This window comes from Euprymna scolopes, chromosome 1 (assembly GCF_053919585.1).
Source record: "Euprymna scolopes isolate OS-2025 chromosome 1, ASM5391958v1, whole genome shotgun sequence".
Taxonomy (NCBI): Eukaryota; Metazoa; Mollusca; class Cephalopoda; order Sepiida; family Sepiolidae; genus Euprymna; species Euprymna scolopes.
The window spans coordinates 95,148,963-95,165,470 of NC_136482.1; the positions used below are offsets into that span (position 1 = coordinate 95,148,963).

Here is a 16,508-nt window from a genome sequence, read left to right on the forward strand (position 1 = left end):
ACTACTTCTCTATTTATTGTGGATTCCAGCAACTTACTCATGACACACAGGAGACTTTAAGACTAGAAGAAAAAAAGCCCAGCTAATAAAATGAAACAGTAAAAACTGTAAGTCAATAATCATTAGAATGAGTATAACCGTAATAATGAGAGGAGTAATAATAATAGTAATAATGGAATAAAAAGAATACTACTGATAAGTATACTATTTCTTACCACTACTACTACAAATACTACCACTACTACTACTACTACTACTACAACCAATTAAGAATGAAAAAGTTGGGAAAGTGAAACTATCTCCGAAAGTTAGAATCGGAAAGATAAAATAACTGAAATGTGTAAATTAAGAATTTTTATTTCAGACAGAAGTTACTTTTGATGCAATAGTTTGAAGGCTTCAGACCCACTTTCTATTCTGCCGCGACGACCATAAAAAGAAATTGTAAAGCGCAAAAAACAGCAAAAAAAAAACAAAGAAAACTGCAAAAAGCCGTGTTTGTTTTTAGTTTTAATTGAACTTGGAGCCTTTAAATTGCCAAGGTAAGCATAATTCCCAAAGTAAAGACAGAAGTTACTTTTGACGCAACAGTTTGAAGGCTTCAAATCTACTTTCTGATTTCTGTTAAATGGGAGATTGCTGCGACAACCATAAAAAAGAAATCGTAAAACAGAAAAAAAAAAAAAAAATGCTGAAACCTGTGTTTATGTTTTTAGTTTTAATTGAATTTTAAACTTTTAAACTGCCGAGCTAAACATAATTCCCAAAATAAAGAATCGTGATTTGAACATCTTATTGTATACTCATACAGAGTACTGCCAGTGGCAATACAATAACAGTATGCATAAAAACCCGTTCCTAATATGGTGACGCAGAGTACGTTGAAAGGAAAACGTATTTTCTACTTGCGATCAAAAAGCATATAAGCAAAAGATATTGGATGAGTTAACTGGGAAAATCCTGAAAGGTTTTATTTGTTGTCAATGTGTCTGAAGCAAATCGTTGGCAGAGTCAGTTGCCGAAGCAGGTGTGTACGATAAGCAATAATCGCTACAAAATGACTTTTGTAAGGTTTTATGACCATAAGTAAACCTAATTAGAAAAAGCAGTATATTCATGGTCGTCTGAGCATCCATAGATAGAAAGTCGTGGAAGTGAATGGTTGGTTAATGTTTGTGTCTCACTCATTATTTACACGTAAATAAAAGCTTAAGTATAGAATTAAAGCGTATGAAACAATAAGTCATCAGATGTTTCTTTGTGTGAATAAGTCTGGATCATCTTAGATGTAGCTAGTAAAAATGTTGGCCTCGTCATTCAGCAGAAATAAAAAAGCTGAATTCGTTCTGTGTGTTGGCTGACACTATCTTGTTTAGTGTTTAACCGTTAAAAAAATACTGTAAACCAATATTCCCGTAATCCGAGAAACGCAAACAGACAAGCATCTTTATTTGAAGAAATGAAAACGAAAGAAATAATGTCAAATGCATTTGCAGAAGAAGCAAACACAGACGACGCTGTTGAGAAAAGATGTGGTAAATGTATTAATGTTCTCAGCATTCTAGTGCCCCCTCCCCAAGAGTTTCGGCAATCACTGCCATGAACACATTACGGATGGATATCACATTTTAACTAATACTAAACAAAAAAAGTGGGGTAATACTTAACAAAACAAACACTACCCCCCACCACCCACCCACCTTATCCCGTCTAAAAAAAAAAAATAAAAAATAAGGTTGGGTAATCTTCGGAGGTCTCACGAGTATTTTTAGAAGCAACATAATCATGCTTACCCCCCCCCCCTCCTCATCACCATCGACGAGAAATTACATCACTTCCAGACGATGATTCTGCAGTTTTTTCTAAATTTATACATAAATTCATTAAAAAGCAGAGAAAGAGTAATAAATAATGAGAGTAATTATCATGCTACCACCCGTGAAGATGACATGTGAATGAAAATTATTCTCCTCGGAATTAATATAATAATTTGTTATAACAAGTGAAAGCAACTGGTAATAATTAAAAAACCTACATTAGATAATGAGACCATATTGAATTTTTTATGTGGCATCTGCAAAGCTATGTGGAACAATTGTTATCATTTTATATATAGAGAACATATAAATATTTAGAAACAGCATACTTGAATGTTATATATATACTTGCAAGTTTAGGATTCACTCTAAGTGATCAATATGACTTTTGGAGTACAGCTACTAGGCATAAAAGTGAATAATGTGGGTTGTATTTAATCTAATTTAGTTTTATGTAAAGGGAACAATGAGGAGTAGAAACCCTCCATAAAAATTCAAATACTTTTTATTTTTGTAAAATTTAAATCAATTAATAAATATTCCCCAAATTTCAGTTTCTTCAGAGTATTTTAAAGGGTTTTTAAGTGTAAAAACAATACTAAATGATTCACTGAAGATAAACTTGAGGGGTTAGAGTTTATACTTTTCTCAACAGAATGATTGCATGGATAAACATGATAGATCCAACGGGATGTGAACTTGGCATGCCCATTTCATAATTCATATTACTAATCATTATATATAAAGAACTGAATGAAAGAATAACAGACAAAAAAACAAAAACAAACAAACTTACTGATGGACACCAGCGGAAATTAGGGTCTTTGTGTAGATGCCAATCTCTTAATTTTGTTTCATAAAGATTAAATGTGTCTTCATCAATAACTTGTTTTAACTAAAACATGAAAAAGAAAAACCTTTTAAGGAGACAAGCAATTACATACAACTTGACAAAAGTAAAAAAAAAAAAAAAAAAAAAAAAAAAAGAAAATGATTTTTGTACAATATATTGCGTAAAAGCAGAGTAGAATAATGCAAATGAAATGCAAATTGTGATACAAGCAACAAAGTTTGTACAAAACATGGTACATTATAGCCATTAGGCAAAATCACCTCATGGTCATCCAGATATTTGCTATTTCCAAGATGGCAACAATATTTCTTTTGTATTTGAAAAATTTAAATTCCACAAGTCAGCAAACATTAAATACTATTTCTTTATGCATTCATTCCAGATTTAGTTAATCAAAACATGTTTTTTTAAATTCCAAAATGTCCATCAAAGCTGCAGATAGGAAGAACTATTTGTTGGTACTTAAAGTATGATTAGATAATATGACTAGTTCTAGTTAAGAGGTAGGGAACAGGTGAATTCTATATGGTACGAGTGTCGACTCTTCCATATATGGTAGTATTTTTTGGATTGGTTATTGCTGAGATTCTATGTTTGAATTTCAATTAAATCAACATGGCATCCATTAATACATTTTTTTTTGCATTTTATCCCATGAGGTTTCAGTAAGCAATTCTGGAGAGAATTGTATATTTAAGTCAAGAGTTGTAGCACTTATATTTGCCATGGCACTTTTTCATATATTCACATTTATTCAGCATTTAGCACATTTTGGCTGCAGTTGGCAAATCTTTCCAATGTGGAAACTAACCACTATTATTCTTTGCCTTTTCCCTTTAGGAAGGGGTCAATTGATTGGTAATCACCTAAAGACCACTATCAGAAAATGCTGATGGGGCTTCCCCCACCCCAAGCATATTTTTCAGGCTAAGGTGCTCTTTCTCTAGGGTGTTGGCACTCCAAATTCCACTTTCCAATCCTTCACTTGATGACGATGGTTCTGACATACTGGAAAATAATCCAGACTTACCATATTGATTGTTTTCCCTTGCTATACTGTGTCATCTATTATTGTACTAAAGCCATGTCAATGAAAACTTGTTTCCTGAAGGCCTTTTTCCTACACACTTTAATTACACGAAATACAGGCTAAAATATGCCTTACTCCTGGGATTGAATTATGCTTGAAAGAAAAAAAAAATGTTTTAATTTTTCTAATAACACTAATTTGCAATTAACTGAACATTTCTCACTTAGCTAGTGTGTATTTGTCTTGTTAAGTAGAAAAATAATTACAAGTAAAAATAAAATGTATAGAATTATAAAGTTTTTAAAATCCAGGGGAGGTAACAGCAGTTTACGAATTTGACAAAATATTAAAATCTGCTATTTCCAAATAGAAAATGGCAGACCGCTAATATCTATGTTTTTGCTATGTAAAAAAAATAGTTCTAGCAGAGCTTCTACTCCATAATTTTTCATGATTTTTATCTAAAATGTATTTTCTGAAATCAAATTAATGTACACAAGCACCAAAAGTTACATATCACACTTTTTATACACATGTTTACTAACTATAGTTTAACAAACAAATTAGTGAATTCAGACACAATTAAGATTAATAGGTGACCATTTCAAAATATAGTAACCATGTTCAAACATCGCAGCCATTTTTAAATATGGCAGTCATTTTCAAACATAGAAGAATTCCAGAGGTTGATTGGTTGATTATGGAGAAATACCAAGAAGTTGTGTACCACCATTTGCACATCACCCATTTGGAGTAAGCGGTTCCATTGTTTAGACAAATTGTAAAAAAAATAAAATAAAACTTACTTGTAAATTAAGAAATGCAAAATAATTTGTAATTGTTTCTTCATCATTCAGTTCTGGAAGGCTACAAGTGGGGCAAGTCCATCTTCGAACAGGTTCCTCACGGATTTTAATTTTAAAATTTTGAAGAAAACACTCTTGACAAAATTTACAGTTACAGAAGCTCAGCGTCATAATCTGTTAGGAGAGAAAAAAGGCAAAATAAAGCAACAATAACTACTTGTAAGTTAAGATGCTATCATAGTTACTGACTAAATTGAAGCTTTGTTTGAGCATGAGTTTGTTAGTAAAGTGGTCAAAGTTAATGTTGGCAATATTATGTGGTCCATCTCTAGAAGTTTCATTTTTCTATTTGTGAACAATTTTTATTTTTGTTCTTCATTGAAAAAATTAATCATTTATTTCTCATACAAACATGTGTGAAAAAAATAAATAAAAAGAATGTATTACATAATATACAGTTCCTGTCCAGAATTCCTCTGTATATTAAAAGCAAAAGTAAAGAAAAATTTGTATGAGGTACCTACTCATGACAAAACAAAAATATATTGTAAAAAATCAGGTAAATTGATCGTGCACTTTTATTTTTAAAGAAAATAAAATTTTATGAGTAACAGAAGAGCGGTTGTCTTGTCTGACATTTTGAAAACAATCTAAAAAGAATAAAAAATTTTAAAAAAACTCAATAATTCAAACTTACAAGATTTATGTTGTAATTAATGCCTACGAATTCCCATTAATCACTTAAAAATGATTTTCTTATTTAAAAATAAAATTAAATGATCAATTTATGTCATTTTTTGGAATATGGTTGGTTGGTTTGGTTGTTTAATGGCATATCAACCCTTTTCAGGTTATTTAATGCCAAACCCAATAATTTAGAAAAAGGTGTTTTTCAAATATTTATCCATAGCATTTAGTTGGATTGTTTTCTAGGTTTTTTTTTAATTTTTGTAAAAATTTTGTTACTCTTAAAAGGGAGAGTATTTGATTCAGGCGGTTGTTATTGAAGATGTTCGTATTGTTGTATTTAAGATATTGTTTTCTAGCATTATCGATGGTTCTACATTCCACAAAAATGTGTTTGATGGTGCAAGTTTTTTGACAGAATGGGCATTGTGGTTATTGCTCTTGTTTCCTTTTTTGTTTTACTTTTCTTATCACTTTGTTTTTCCTGGGGATGGGGCATTCTACCAGATGCCAAACATTCTCCCATTAGTTTAGTTACTCCAACCGAGAGATCTTTTTAAGATTCTAACCATCCCTTTAAGTTTCAGTATGTAAGAGTGTGTGAGTTTTGTATAACAAATATGAATTCTGGATATAACAATTTGTTATTTATGTTGTTTCATTGTTGTTGACATTGTTGCACAAGTACATACATCATATTACTTTCTTTTTTTTTTTTAATTCTCGACAAAAACCAAATATACTATTGAAAACAAACTGTATAGTTTACTTCATCATAAAATAATATATTTAAATAATATACTTTTCAGTGAGATAATAAATCTACGTCTGCATTTTAATGAAAAATATTCAAGTCATTTTAAGTGAGTTAATCTACACCTGAAACTTTATGAAAAATAATTTCTGTATATTAAAATGTTGGATGATATGGGTAGGCAAGAAATGAACCTTCTCCTGTTCCACTCACCTTTCCCTGTGGATACTGATTCAGGCACAAGTTACATACAATTGTAAGCTGCTCAACAGCATTTTCAAAGTTATTCGAATTTTGCACAACATCTATAACATCTGTGACTTCACAGTTGTCTACATTTTCCAGATGGTTATCCAGAATTTTGATCACATATTCAGCTCTCTTCCAACCTTTGAATGAAATCTCAGCAAAAGCTGCCCGTACACGTCTCTAGAAAAATAACAAAAAAAAAAAAATATTGTTTCATTTTAACAGCACAACTTGTTGGTTGTCTAATGCTGAACCGTTTGTGATTTTGTAGATATGACTTTTGAAAGTAGTTTGCAGTTATTGTAAATACATTTCAAGTTAGAAATCATTGGAAAAAAAGTTTTCAATGGGTTTATCATTTTAATATAAATGCAAATATTTTGATTCAAGTCAGATATTTTGCAGTACAGACAAAAAAAAACAAAAAAGTGGTCAAGAAACAAATAATAACAAAGGCAATATAATTTACTTTTCTACTTACCTGAATAAGTTTTTGCAGTTTAACTTATTTCAAAGTGTTTATTTAGTTTAAAACACAAGTTTTAAGTTAAAAAAAAAAATACTGGTAGAAATCGACCAAATAAATGGCACCTAACCCTAACCTGGCACCTGACATTTTTGGAGTGAATTTCTACCAGTACTTTTTTTAATTTTCGACTTTTGAGCGAGTATCAAGAATCCTCAGATGAACGTCTCATGTTGAACATTTTTTTCTTGTTCTTACTTAAGACTTAGCACCACTTGTGTTTCAAAGTAAATAAATGCTTTCAAATAAGTTAGAACACAAAATAAATATGTAGGTAGGTAGAAGAGTAACTTATCTTGCCTTTGATAACATTTGTTACATATTTGTTTTTGACCCCTTTTTTGTTTTGTTGGGTGTATTGGAAAAATGTCTGAATTCTTTTGCTTAAAGGTTGCAATTTTTTTTTTCAAATATATAGTTACATCTTTGCCTAAAGCTTCACCTTTTTCTGCGGCTGTGTGTGTATATATGCAAGTATGGTAGGAGTTGGGATTTGAGATAAATAGACAGCCACGTTGCGACAAGTGATTTTAAATTTCAACTCTGAACTTCTGTTGAGAATTATGATGGAAGCAAATTTCCATTTTTGACTGTGGTATATTCTTAACCAGTTGGAATAAAAAATATAGATGATTTATACAAGAAAAGGCAATTTTAATGAGTTAATATTCAGACATAAATTTAAGAAGAAAAAAAATAGCACTTGTGCAAATAAGGACCGTGCTGTTGTCAGAATTTTCAGGCAGTTTACGTAAAAGGCCAATGAAATCACAGCAGACATCATTTAAGAAAATATTTATTTGCTATCATTGCTTTATTACAGATATGTAAGAAAAAAAATAAATATTTATTCTGATTTGAATAAAATAAATTATAAAAAAAGAAAAAACATAAAAATTCAACAATTTTTTTTGTTTGCTAAAAGTTTATTCAAAAATAAATATTTATTTATGAAACCTACCTTACAGTAAGTGTTAATCTCCCAGAATGTTTTCCAAAAATGGAGAATATCTGGTTCCTCAGTTCTTATCTTAAATCTAGAGTATATAACTAATGTTTTTATTGTTTTTAATATTCGGGAACCCTACATTGGTGATGATTAAGTGTGACCCTTGTCAAAATTCACACTAAGTGCATGATAATCCAGATGTGTAAAACAGAATCATTCCCAGAGTTGAATGAAAGATGGTTGATTTAAAATTGAGGTAAGAGGCAGATGTCAAATGCTGTAGACAAAACAGAGAGATAATGAAGAATGATATTACGTTTTTGAGGAGAGAAGCTAAGGTTTTCCGATGAATCTCCTCGTGGAAGCCATGTGAACAAGTCACCGCCAATAATGTAGGAAACCTGTAATCTAAGATGAATGATACTTTCATATCCATCTGTGTGCATTACTTATTTCATAAAGTTAAAAGGTTAACTTTAAGAAGTAAATAACTAGGATAACATTAGTCTCTCTTTCTCTTTCTCTCTCTCCAGAGTCAATTGTCTCCAACTAAAACCATTTTTTTTTTTTACAAAGGAGTCACCACTTATCAAGGCCCAGAGGTCACTTGAGGATAAGGGTTAATAAGTGTATAGTGGTCAATGGGACAATCTCGTAATAATCGTTAGTAGTGGAAATTTGACAAATTGGATTACTTAAGGGGAACGACTCATCAAGAACTTGTTTACGTTGGACTTGAAGACGACCATATTATAGTCAGCCGGAAAGCAGGCAAAAGGAAGAGAGTCCCACAAGTGTGCAGTTCTAAGAAAGAAACTTTGTTCATGGAATCAACGATTAGGTTTAGGCACAGATTAAAACTCTCAGCGGACGTCTCCTTATGTTACTTTCTTTGTGAAAAGAAGCAGAAAGCATGTAGAAGACCAACACATATAAACAGCCTGCACATGTATGTATAAAGACGTCTATTTTGTTAACGAAAATGTTACAATATCACAAGTTCTCTCATGCTAAATCTACAGGGTGTTGTTTATTAGTTGATACTATGAGTATATGTGATTTATTTTTATATATTGTATCTTAAAAAAAATTTTAAGATGCTCAAGGCTAATATACATGGACCACTTGAGTAAATGTGTTAATTTTTAATTTACTTTTTCATGTTAAGACTAAAAATGTATTTTCACACTTAAGTCTTCTACTAGTCTTATTTAGTGCTACATCTACCACTTCTTTGGGCTTTTTTTTTATGAAAGTAATGTTGATTATTAAAATAACTCAATTTATGAAATGATTCATAATTAATTTTACTTTTGTTTATTTTATCAATTTAATTTTTATTCAATATTAAATATATTTATCTGGTTTTAAAAAGTAAATTAAATAAAAAGAAAGCAAAATAAAAGCAGAGAAGTAGACATTCAGATGATATCAATTTATATTTTAAAAACCAACTAACAAGTGATTTTTTTTTTTTTTTTTCAATTAGGAGTTAACAATTTTTGCAGAAGTCAATCATTTTTCCACAAATCCAGAGTCAGATTTAATGTGTGTCATCAATTTTTGAAAGAAATATGAAATCAAAGTTAAGAGTCCATTTTCTTTTACATCCAATACTATAACCACTGAAAACCATCAAAAAAGAAACAAAAACATTGTCACATGCCTCTGGTTCGATATCCTTGTTCAGCAATAGATCTACAAGTTGTGGTGGAAGCGAATAGTCATTGGACTCTTCGTCTGTTATTTCATCCCAGATCCGTTGTTGAAATTCCGCCAATCTTGGTGCATATAAATCATCCAGGATAGGGTCAATGTTTCCGTTATGCCGTAGCAATGCTTGAACAATTTCTTCTTCAGGGAACTCGCCAAATGACTTGATTTCTTCCATCTGAAATAACAGAACCGAGTTTAGAATGTTGCTTGTAATGTAAACTAGCGGGAGGATGGGAGGGCGGCTTTGCCTGGTAGTAAAATACACTTTAATATATTTTAATTTGTCCAGATTTTGTATATATTATTATGGAGTGTGATTTCAAAAGTAAAAAAAAAAAAAAGTACTTAGATGCCATCATCTAGAATCGAAATTGAAAGCAAAAATGTAGCATTCAATTCTAGTGGCATTACTACTGTACCAAAGTGACACGCATATGAACTGATTAAAAAATAAACCAAGATGAATGAACAAAATGTTTAACAATTTTTTCAATTTTGACTCTTTTTGACTCCTTTAAAACTATTTTAACTGGCTAAAGACCAGTAAAAGAACGGTCCATAAAAAGTCCAATCATTTGAGACCCATAGCACTGCTCTGCGACTTTTAGCTTCGGAAGAGATAAAGTTTGAAAATATGGAGACAGACAGACAGACAGACATAATGAGTTTTATAAATTAGATGAGAAGAATTTTAGATGATAATTACGATGATAATCAGAATCCACATTAAGTTTGCTTGTTGTAGGATATTGTTCCCTTGAGTCTGTTGTTAAAGGGTTAGACTAAAAACAGTTTAAAATACTGACTTCTTGGGTCACAATTTTTTTTTTTTTTTTGATACTGATATATTATTACTGCAAGTAGCTTATGTTATTTATCAGTTTTTCTTTTAGATAAATTGCCTATAGTCTAATTTTAATATAATAAACATAAATTAGAATTTAGACTGTAAAAAAAAAAAAAAAAAAAAATAGTAGGAAACCATGTCGCGGGGGCAAGAAAAAAACTATGTTCTCTCGTCTTCTCCCCACTCCACGGTTTCACACAACAGAAGGACCGACCGACTTTCCAGCAGAGAGAGAGAAAGAAGAAGAGGGAACGCGGACGAATAAACTCCCAACAACAAAGCGAAAGCGAGGCTTGTTTGACCTACTTAGGTTTCTTTTTCTACAACTTTCTTTTTTTACAACTTTCTTGTTTATTTGTGTTTTTTACAAATAAACAGAAACTAAATGAACGATGGTTTTTCTGTGTCAAGCGAAATCCATGTAAATACAATCATTGTACCCAAAACCATAATTCGATTGTAGGAATTTCGCCTAAAATTTAATGACCCTCGTCGATCTCATTTTCGGGAGCGACGTCATTGATAAGACACTTTCGCCATGAAGACAGCGTTCTTTTGACCAAAAAAACAATTTCGGCAGGGGGCTAAGAGTCCCCCGAATCGGAGATCCACTTCACGAAGGATCTCGTGCAGCGGCAGCAGCAGCAGTAGTTCCAGCAACAACAGCAGCGGCAGCAGCAGTAACTCGAAGAGCACTTTTCAGGGCTAGGTACTCCGAAAGACCTTTCCCTTCGTTTACTCTGCTAGCCTTCCAGACAGCAGCAGCAGCAGCAGCCGTAACTCAAAGAGCCCTTTTTAGGGCTAGGTACTTCAAAAGACCTTTCCCCTTTGATTTACTGCTTGTCGCCTCCTGCACTCCCAGAATTTCCTGCAGCCTTCCTGCGACGCCCTTCCTGCCAGCGGCCCAGCCTCTCCTGCCACCTGCCTGCGGCCCAGCCTTCCTACCAGCCTGCCTGCGACCCGGCCTTCCTGCCAGCACCTGCCTGCGACCCGGCCTTCCTGCCAGCACCTGCCTGTGGCCCGGCCTTCCTGCCAGCACCTGCCTGTCTGCCTGCGGCCCGGCCTTCCTGCCAGCACTTGCCTGTCTGCCTGCAGCCCGGCCTTCCTGCCAGCACCTGCCTGTCTGCCTGCAGCCCGGCCTTCCTGCCAGCACCTGCCTGCCTGTCTGCCTGCGGCCCGGCCTTCCTGCCAGTTCCTGCCGGTGACGCCCACCAGCACTTTTTCCTGCTTGCGACGCCTGCCAACACCTTTTCCTGCCCGCGACGCCTGCCAGCACCTTCTCCTACCTGTTCGTCCTGCCAGCAGTCTGCGACACCTGTCAACAGTCCTTTTTTTTCCCGCATTTCCTGCTACAGTTTGCTGCGGCCCCGGTTCCTGACGTCCGACCTTCCTGTTGGTCCATTTCGTTCCTACATTGCGTTTCCTCCATCTACCCGGTCCGGTTCTTGATGTCCAGCAGTCCCGAGCACACTAACATCCAACTGATCAGAACAACACTTACCTTGCATATATAAAAACCTTTTTTTTTTCTTTAACGAATAAAAGGACGATTTTTGTCCTTTAAAAACGAGCATCCCTTGTCGGTCGTTCTTTCTTTGCCTTGTTCACCGTTTTCTTTACCCGTGTCTATCTTCTAGTTGTTGGGTCGACTGTCTCCGGACGATCGGACCCGCAACAACCATAATGAATTAATAGACACCAGTCTAAGTAGCTGGATAGCTGTATGCATGAAAATATCCATAAAGGTTTATTTAAAACAACAATTTTCCGGAGGATGTCCTTCTCTGCCCAATATTTTTTCATGAATGACACTAAGTGCATCATTAACCAAGGTTGACAGTCTGTACTTGACAAAGTCAATCAGTCAGTTTTTACAGTAGGCAACACCTGTCAAGTCTAAACTTTACATCAAGCATCTGTAAGAATTTTATGAAAATATTCCTGACTAGAGCATATTCCACATGCACTTTTTGAGTAGACTGTCAGTAGGTTTGGAACTGCTAATTGGGTATTTGCAAAAGTGTAAAAATTCAATACTTATGTAATAAACATCAACATAAAAAAAGAATCAACAATAAAATCATTTAAATACAGGAAAAATGTTTTTTTTTTCATTGTAAAATAAATTAACAATACACCTGTGAAAGTCAGAGGGTACATCATATGAAACATAGTATAAATATCAGCACTAATGAGAAGAATAGTCAGAAGATAAACCATGTAAATAATTATACCTAAAAATTTTAATGAGTCACTTCATTGAAAACCGCGTACAAAAGTATAAGGAAATTAGGCTTTTTAAAAAATATTGTAGGCTTTTTGTATTGTTTAGATTCATCTTTGTTTTTTGTTTTTTTGTCTCTGCTATCCTTTTTTATCTTCAATCATTCATAAGTATAACATACCAAAGAAATTTTTTTAAATACATCTGGTTAAAAAACTGATAATATGAGATTAATCATACTGAAACCAGCAACCTCTTAGTTTCGTAAATATTATGTTTCTATAAACTTACTAAGGGATTTAATTAAAAATTTAAATCATAATAAGCTATAAATTATGCTCCTAGGGTTCCCTAATAATTAAATAATTTTTATAATTTGTGTAAACTTACTTCCAAGTAGCTACAAAAATTGGAAACCTTAAAGTGCAGCTACCTCACATTTTTTTCCTGCCAAAACATGGCAACTTTTACACCTGACATTAGCAACCCTAGTTAAAGTTAGTGTTTTTAATAATGCTAATACAGCATGAAAAGAAATTGGAATCTCAGGAAAATCTACATCATTCTGGTAATCATAGGAACAATTGGGACCATGAAAAAGAATTTCAAAAATTACCCAAAAAATGATGGTGTGTGTATACTCTGTCTGGACATATTTTTAAAATATCTATTCACTAGACTTTTAGCCTGTTAAAAACAGGAAAAAGTTACAGCTCATTGACTTAGAATTAATGCTTTATGCAAAACTGATGGTTGAATATGGTTAAAATTGTGCTCATTTTTGCATTAAATACTAATCTCTATTAATCTCTAACTGTACATCAAATGAATACCATAATACTTAGATTGCTGCACCTTATCATGACAAAGGTCTATAAAAATTTTCAGTCAAATCAGCCCAGTAGTTTCCGAGAAAATATAGAAAAGTCAGACAAACTAAGAGAAATACTCTTATAATATAAATATATTTTCACAATCGGTTAAGAGGACTAAATGCATACATTAACATAAAATGTACCAATATCATCTAGTTATAAAAAAAAAAAAACAAAGATATAATTACTCGTTTTCTATGCAACTTGATGGCTGTGTCTAAGGCTTTATCTATGTTGCCTCTGTGATTCTTGAGAGCATACACAACATCATCTTCTAAAAGTCCATGGATGTTGTGATTTGCAGCCCGGGCTATTACAGTAGAAATGTAATCTGGCCACTTTTTTTCAATCCAGTAAAGAGGATCTATTCCATCATGTTGATGCTTTTCAAGGGCTATCAACATCACATCAGCATCATACCCATGTTTTTCAGCAAGCTGAAAGAGAAGAAAAACCTTTTAAATGAAAAAGAATATTTGAAATTTATAGTATATATCAAATATAGCATATATCAAATATTGAACTTGCATCAAATTTTGAATATATATAGTATCTATCAAATATAGAATATATAAAAGTGATATGATAATGATTAATGTTTATATTTTTATATATTGACTAGTTTTACATATCCGGCATTACCCAGAATGCAGTGAAGACATTTTAGTTTTTTTTTTTTTTTATTTGCACAATTTTAAACTTAAGGTAGATAACTATTATATTCTTCACTTTAAAATGAGTTAACCACTTGCTAATTTTTATTTTTAGGTGATTATTTAAAAATATTTTGTATTAGTCGTAATTTTTTCAAATAAATTGTAGCAAAGTGTCATGTAGTTAATCTACCGGAAAACACCGGAAACTATTAAAATGGTCAATTATTATGATGAAATTATAAGAGTCGATTATTAGGATCATTGTAATATTTGTAAAAATAGAATGTTATCCTAGCAAAATAAATATTTTCAGAGAAAATCGTTTATGTTAAGATGTTTAGAAAATTAAAAAATGTAGAATGTAAACAATAATTTAAAATAGATTGACCTCTAGAGTCTAACGACTCCTACATAGAGGTCATTATTATGAGAGTTTGGGGAAAAGAAACGATGATTTGATGAGTCAGATTAGAAACGAGAGAGAGAGAGAGCAGACACAGAAGGATCGGGAGTGAGAGAGAGTGGATGGAGTCGGACAGTGATAGCGCCCAGTAGATGGAAGCAGAGTGCATTAGTCTAGGACCAACGGCAGCTTTCTAATAGGGAAACATCAAAAATAAAGTTGCAGAAAAGACAATCCGAGATTTGTTAATTTATTGGGATTGAACATTCTTTGCAGCTGTTTCTGAGGATCCATCAAACAAGATCAGAGATGGACAGGTATGTTTCTCCAATTGGCCCGATGTTAAAACACCAAAGAACTGCTGTTTGTCCCTTTTTTTACATGTCTGTTGTAAAAATATATTTGTTGTTATATTTTTTATACCACTAGACATTACACGAGTTAGACACACGTACATAATATATATACTCGTCGATGTCATATGCAACCCCCAATAATACAACATACTCCTTTATGTGCCGTGTGCACATGGTTATATAGATCCTCTGCAATGTAATAACAAAAGAATGTTATTATATTACTGACTAGATGGCAGTCTGGCGTTGCTCAGTCGTACAATATGCTTAAACATGATATAATCAAAATTTGAAACTGTATTTTGGCAGGTTGCTTTCTATATGAAAGGGACACACATACACACACAATACTCACTCGTAGATTTCGGACAACTTCTCCTGCCTTAGTTTGCATCTCAATGATAATCTTTTTCTCATTTAATTGTTTCATTTCTTCTGTGACAGACATCTTCTTGGCTTCCTTTCCAGGTGAATAGAGATTCTGAACTGCAGAAGAATCCAATGATTTAGATAAGCGATGACCAGGTGACATGGGTGCTGCAGCCTGATTAAGCAAAACCTCTTCACAGCTTGGGTCAACAGAAGATTCTTTTGCTATACGGACAGGATCCATCAGCAACCTTTTCTCATGAAATATCTGTGCTTCTTTGTTTTTCTACAAGTATATAACAGAAACAAAATAAAACTTTTTTGCAATTGTATTTAAGTCATCAAATTATGATTTGTTCTCATTTGTTTTTTATCAAAAAATCTGTCAAGCTCTACAAAGAACTGATTGAAAAAGATACTGCTTATATTCTGATTTGCACGATAATCTAGAAGCCCTAGAATAAAATGGTTGAACGGACCAAAAGCGGTAGGTCTCTAATTGGCACCACCTTGAAGAAACTGTTAGAAAAAAGAAAGTGATCAATGTTAATTCATGTCATGTGCAACATTTCTCCATATTAAATGAACCTAGTTCTTATCAAAACTTGAGTTAAAAAAATATATATTAATTCTACTATTATTAATATGAATAATATTACTACAACTGATAAATAATAATTTTACTACAACTATTATTGATAATAATAATAATAACTATACAAAAACAAAAAAAATGGTTTATTGTCACCCAAATTTTGGGGAAAACCAAAAATCAATGGTAAGCGACAGTTGTGATAATGCAAAGTAATTTGAAAAGGTTATTGAAAGAGGCAGACAGTACTAAAAATCTGAGGAGACTTCCTGTCAACCAGACTCCAGGGAATGTCACTTAGTATTATCGGTGAGCAATCACTGTTGATGACCTGTGTGAGAACTCCTAGTGAGTTGCTGATAATAATAAAAAATCAATGTCAATTATCACTTACAAATGAAATATCTATAGAGTTGTCTGAAAACTAACAGAATTGGTATCACAATGTATTTCAAGTTCAAACAACTACACAGTTTCCCCATCCAAAATAATCTCTCTAGAGTCTCATGCATTTTTCCAGCCTTTTCTATTATTCTTCTCTACACTGTTTGAAGGATTCTTCGAGGATGCCTTCCTGTTAGTTGTTATGGCCTTCTTGATGGCTTTCACATCTTCAAAACAGGTGCCCTTGATGATCCCTCCTGAGCGTGTGGAAAAGAACACACATAGTAAAATCAAATAAACTCTGTAATAGGTACAGCCAACCCTCTTCCCAAAGCAAATGAAAAAGAATCGCCCGTGCCATTCAGAATGTACTGTGATTTTTTTTTAACTATTAAAAAATATGAAACGCAATGAA

The 16,508-nt window shown here is 32.9% G+C and overlaps 1 protein-coding gene across 1 annotated transcript in view; it reads right to left on the minus strand.

The window, feature by feature from the left end:
- Positions 1–16,508, minus strand: part of LOC145252212 (uncharacterized) — a 157,584-nt gene that overhangs the window by 38,863 nt on the left and 102,213 nt on the right. Inside the window, exons 10-15 of the mRNA XM_080111718.1 lie at positions 15,104–15,403; positions 13,522–13,770; positions 9,338–9,562; positions 6,161–6,376; positions 4,507–4,680; positions 2,614–2,712 (exon numbers count right to left, since the gene is read on the minus strand). Coding sequence (XP_079967844.1) covers positions 2,614–2,712; positions 4,507–4,680; positions 6,161–6,376; positions 9,338–9,562; positions 13,522–13,770; positions 15,104–15,403 — 1,263 coding nt within the window. The remainder of the gene's footprint in view (positions 1–2,613; positions 2,713–4,506; positions 4,681–6,160; positions 6,377–9,337; positions 9,563–13,521; positions 13,771–15,103; positions 15,404–16,508) is intronic.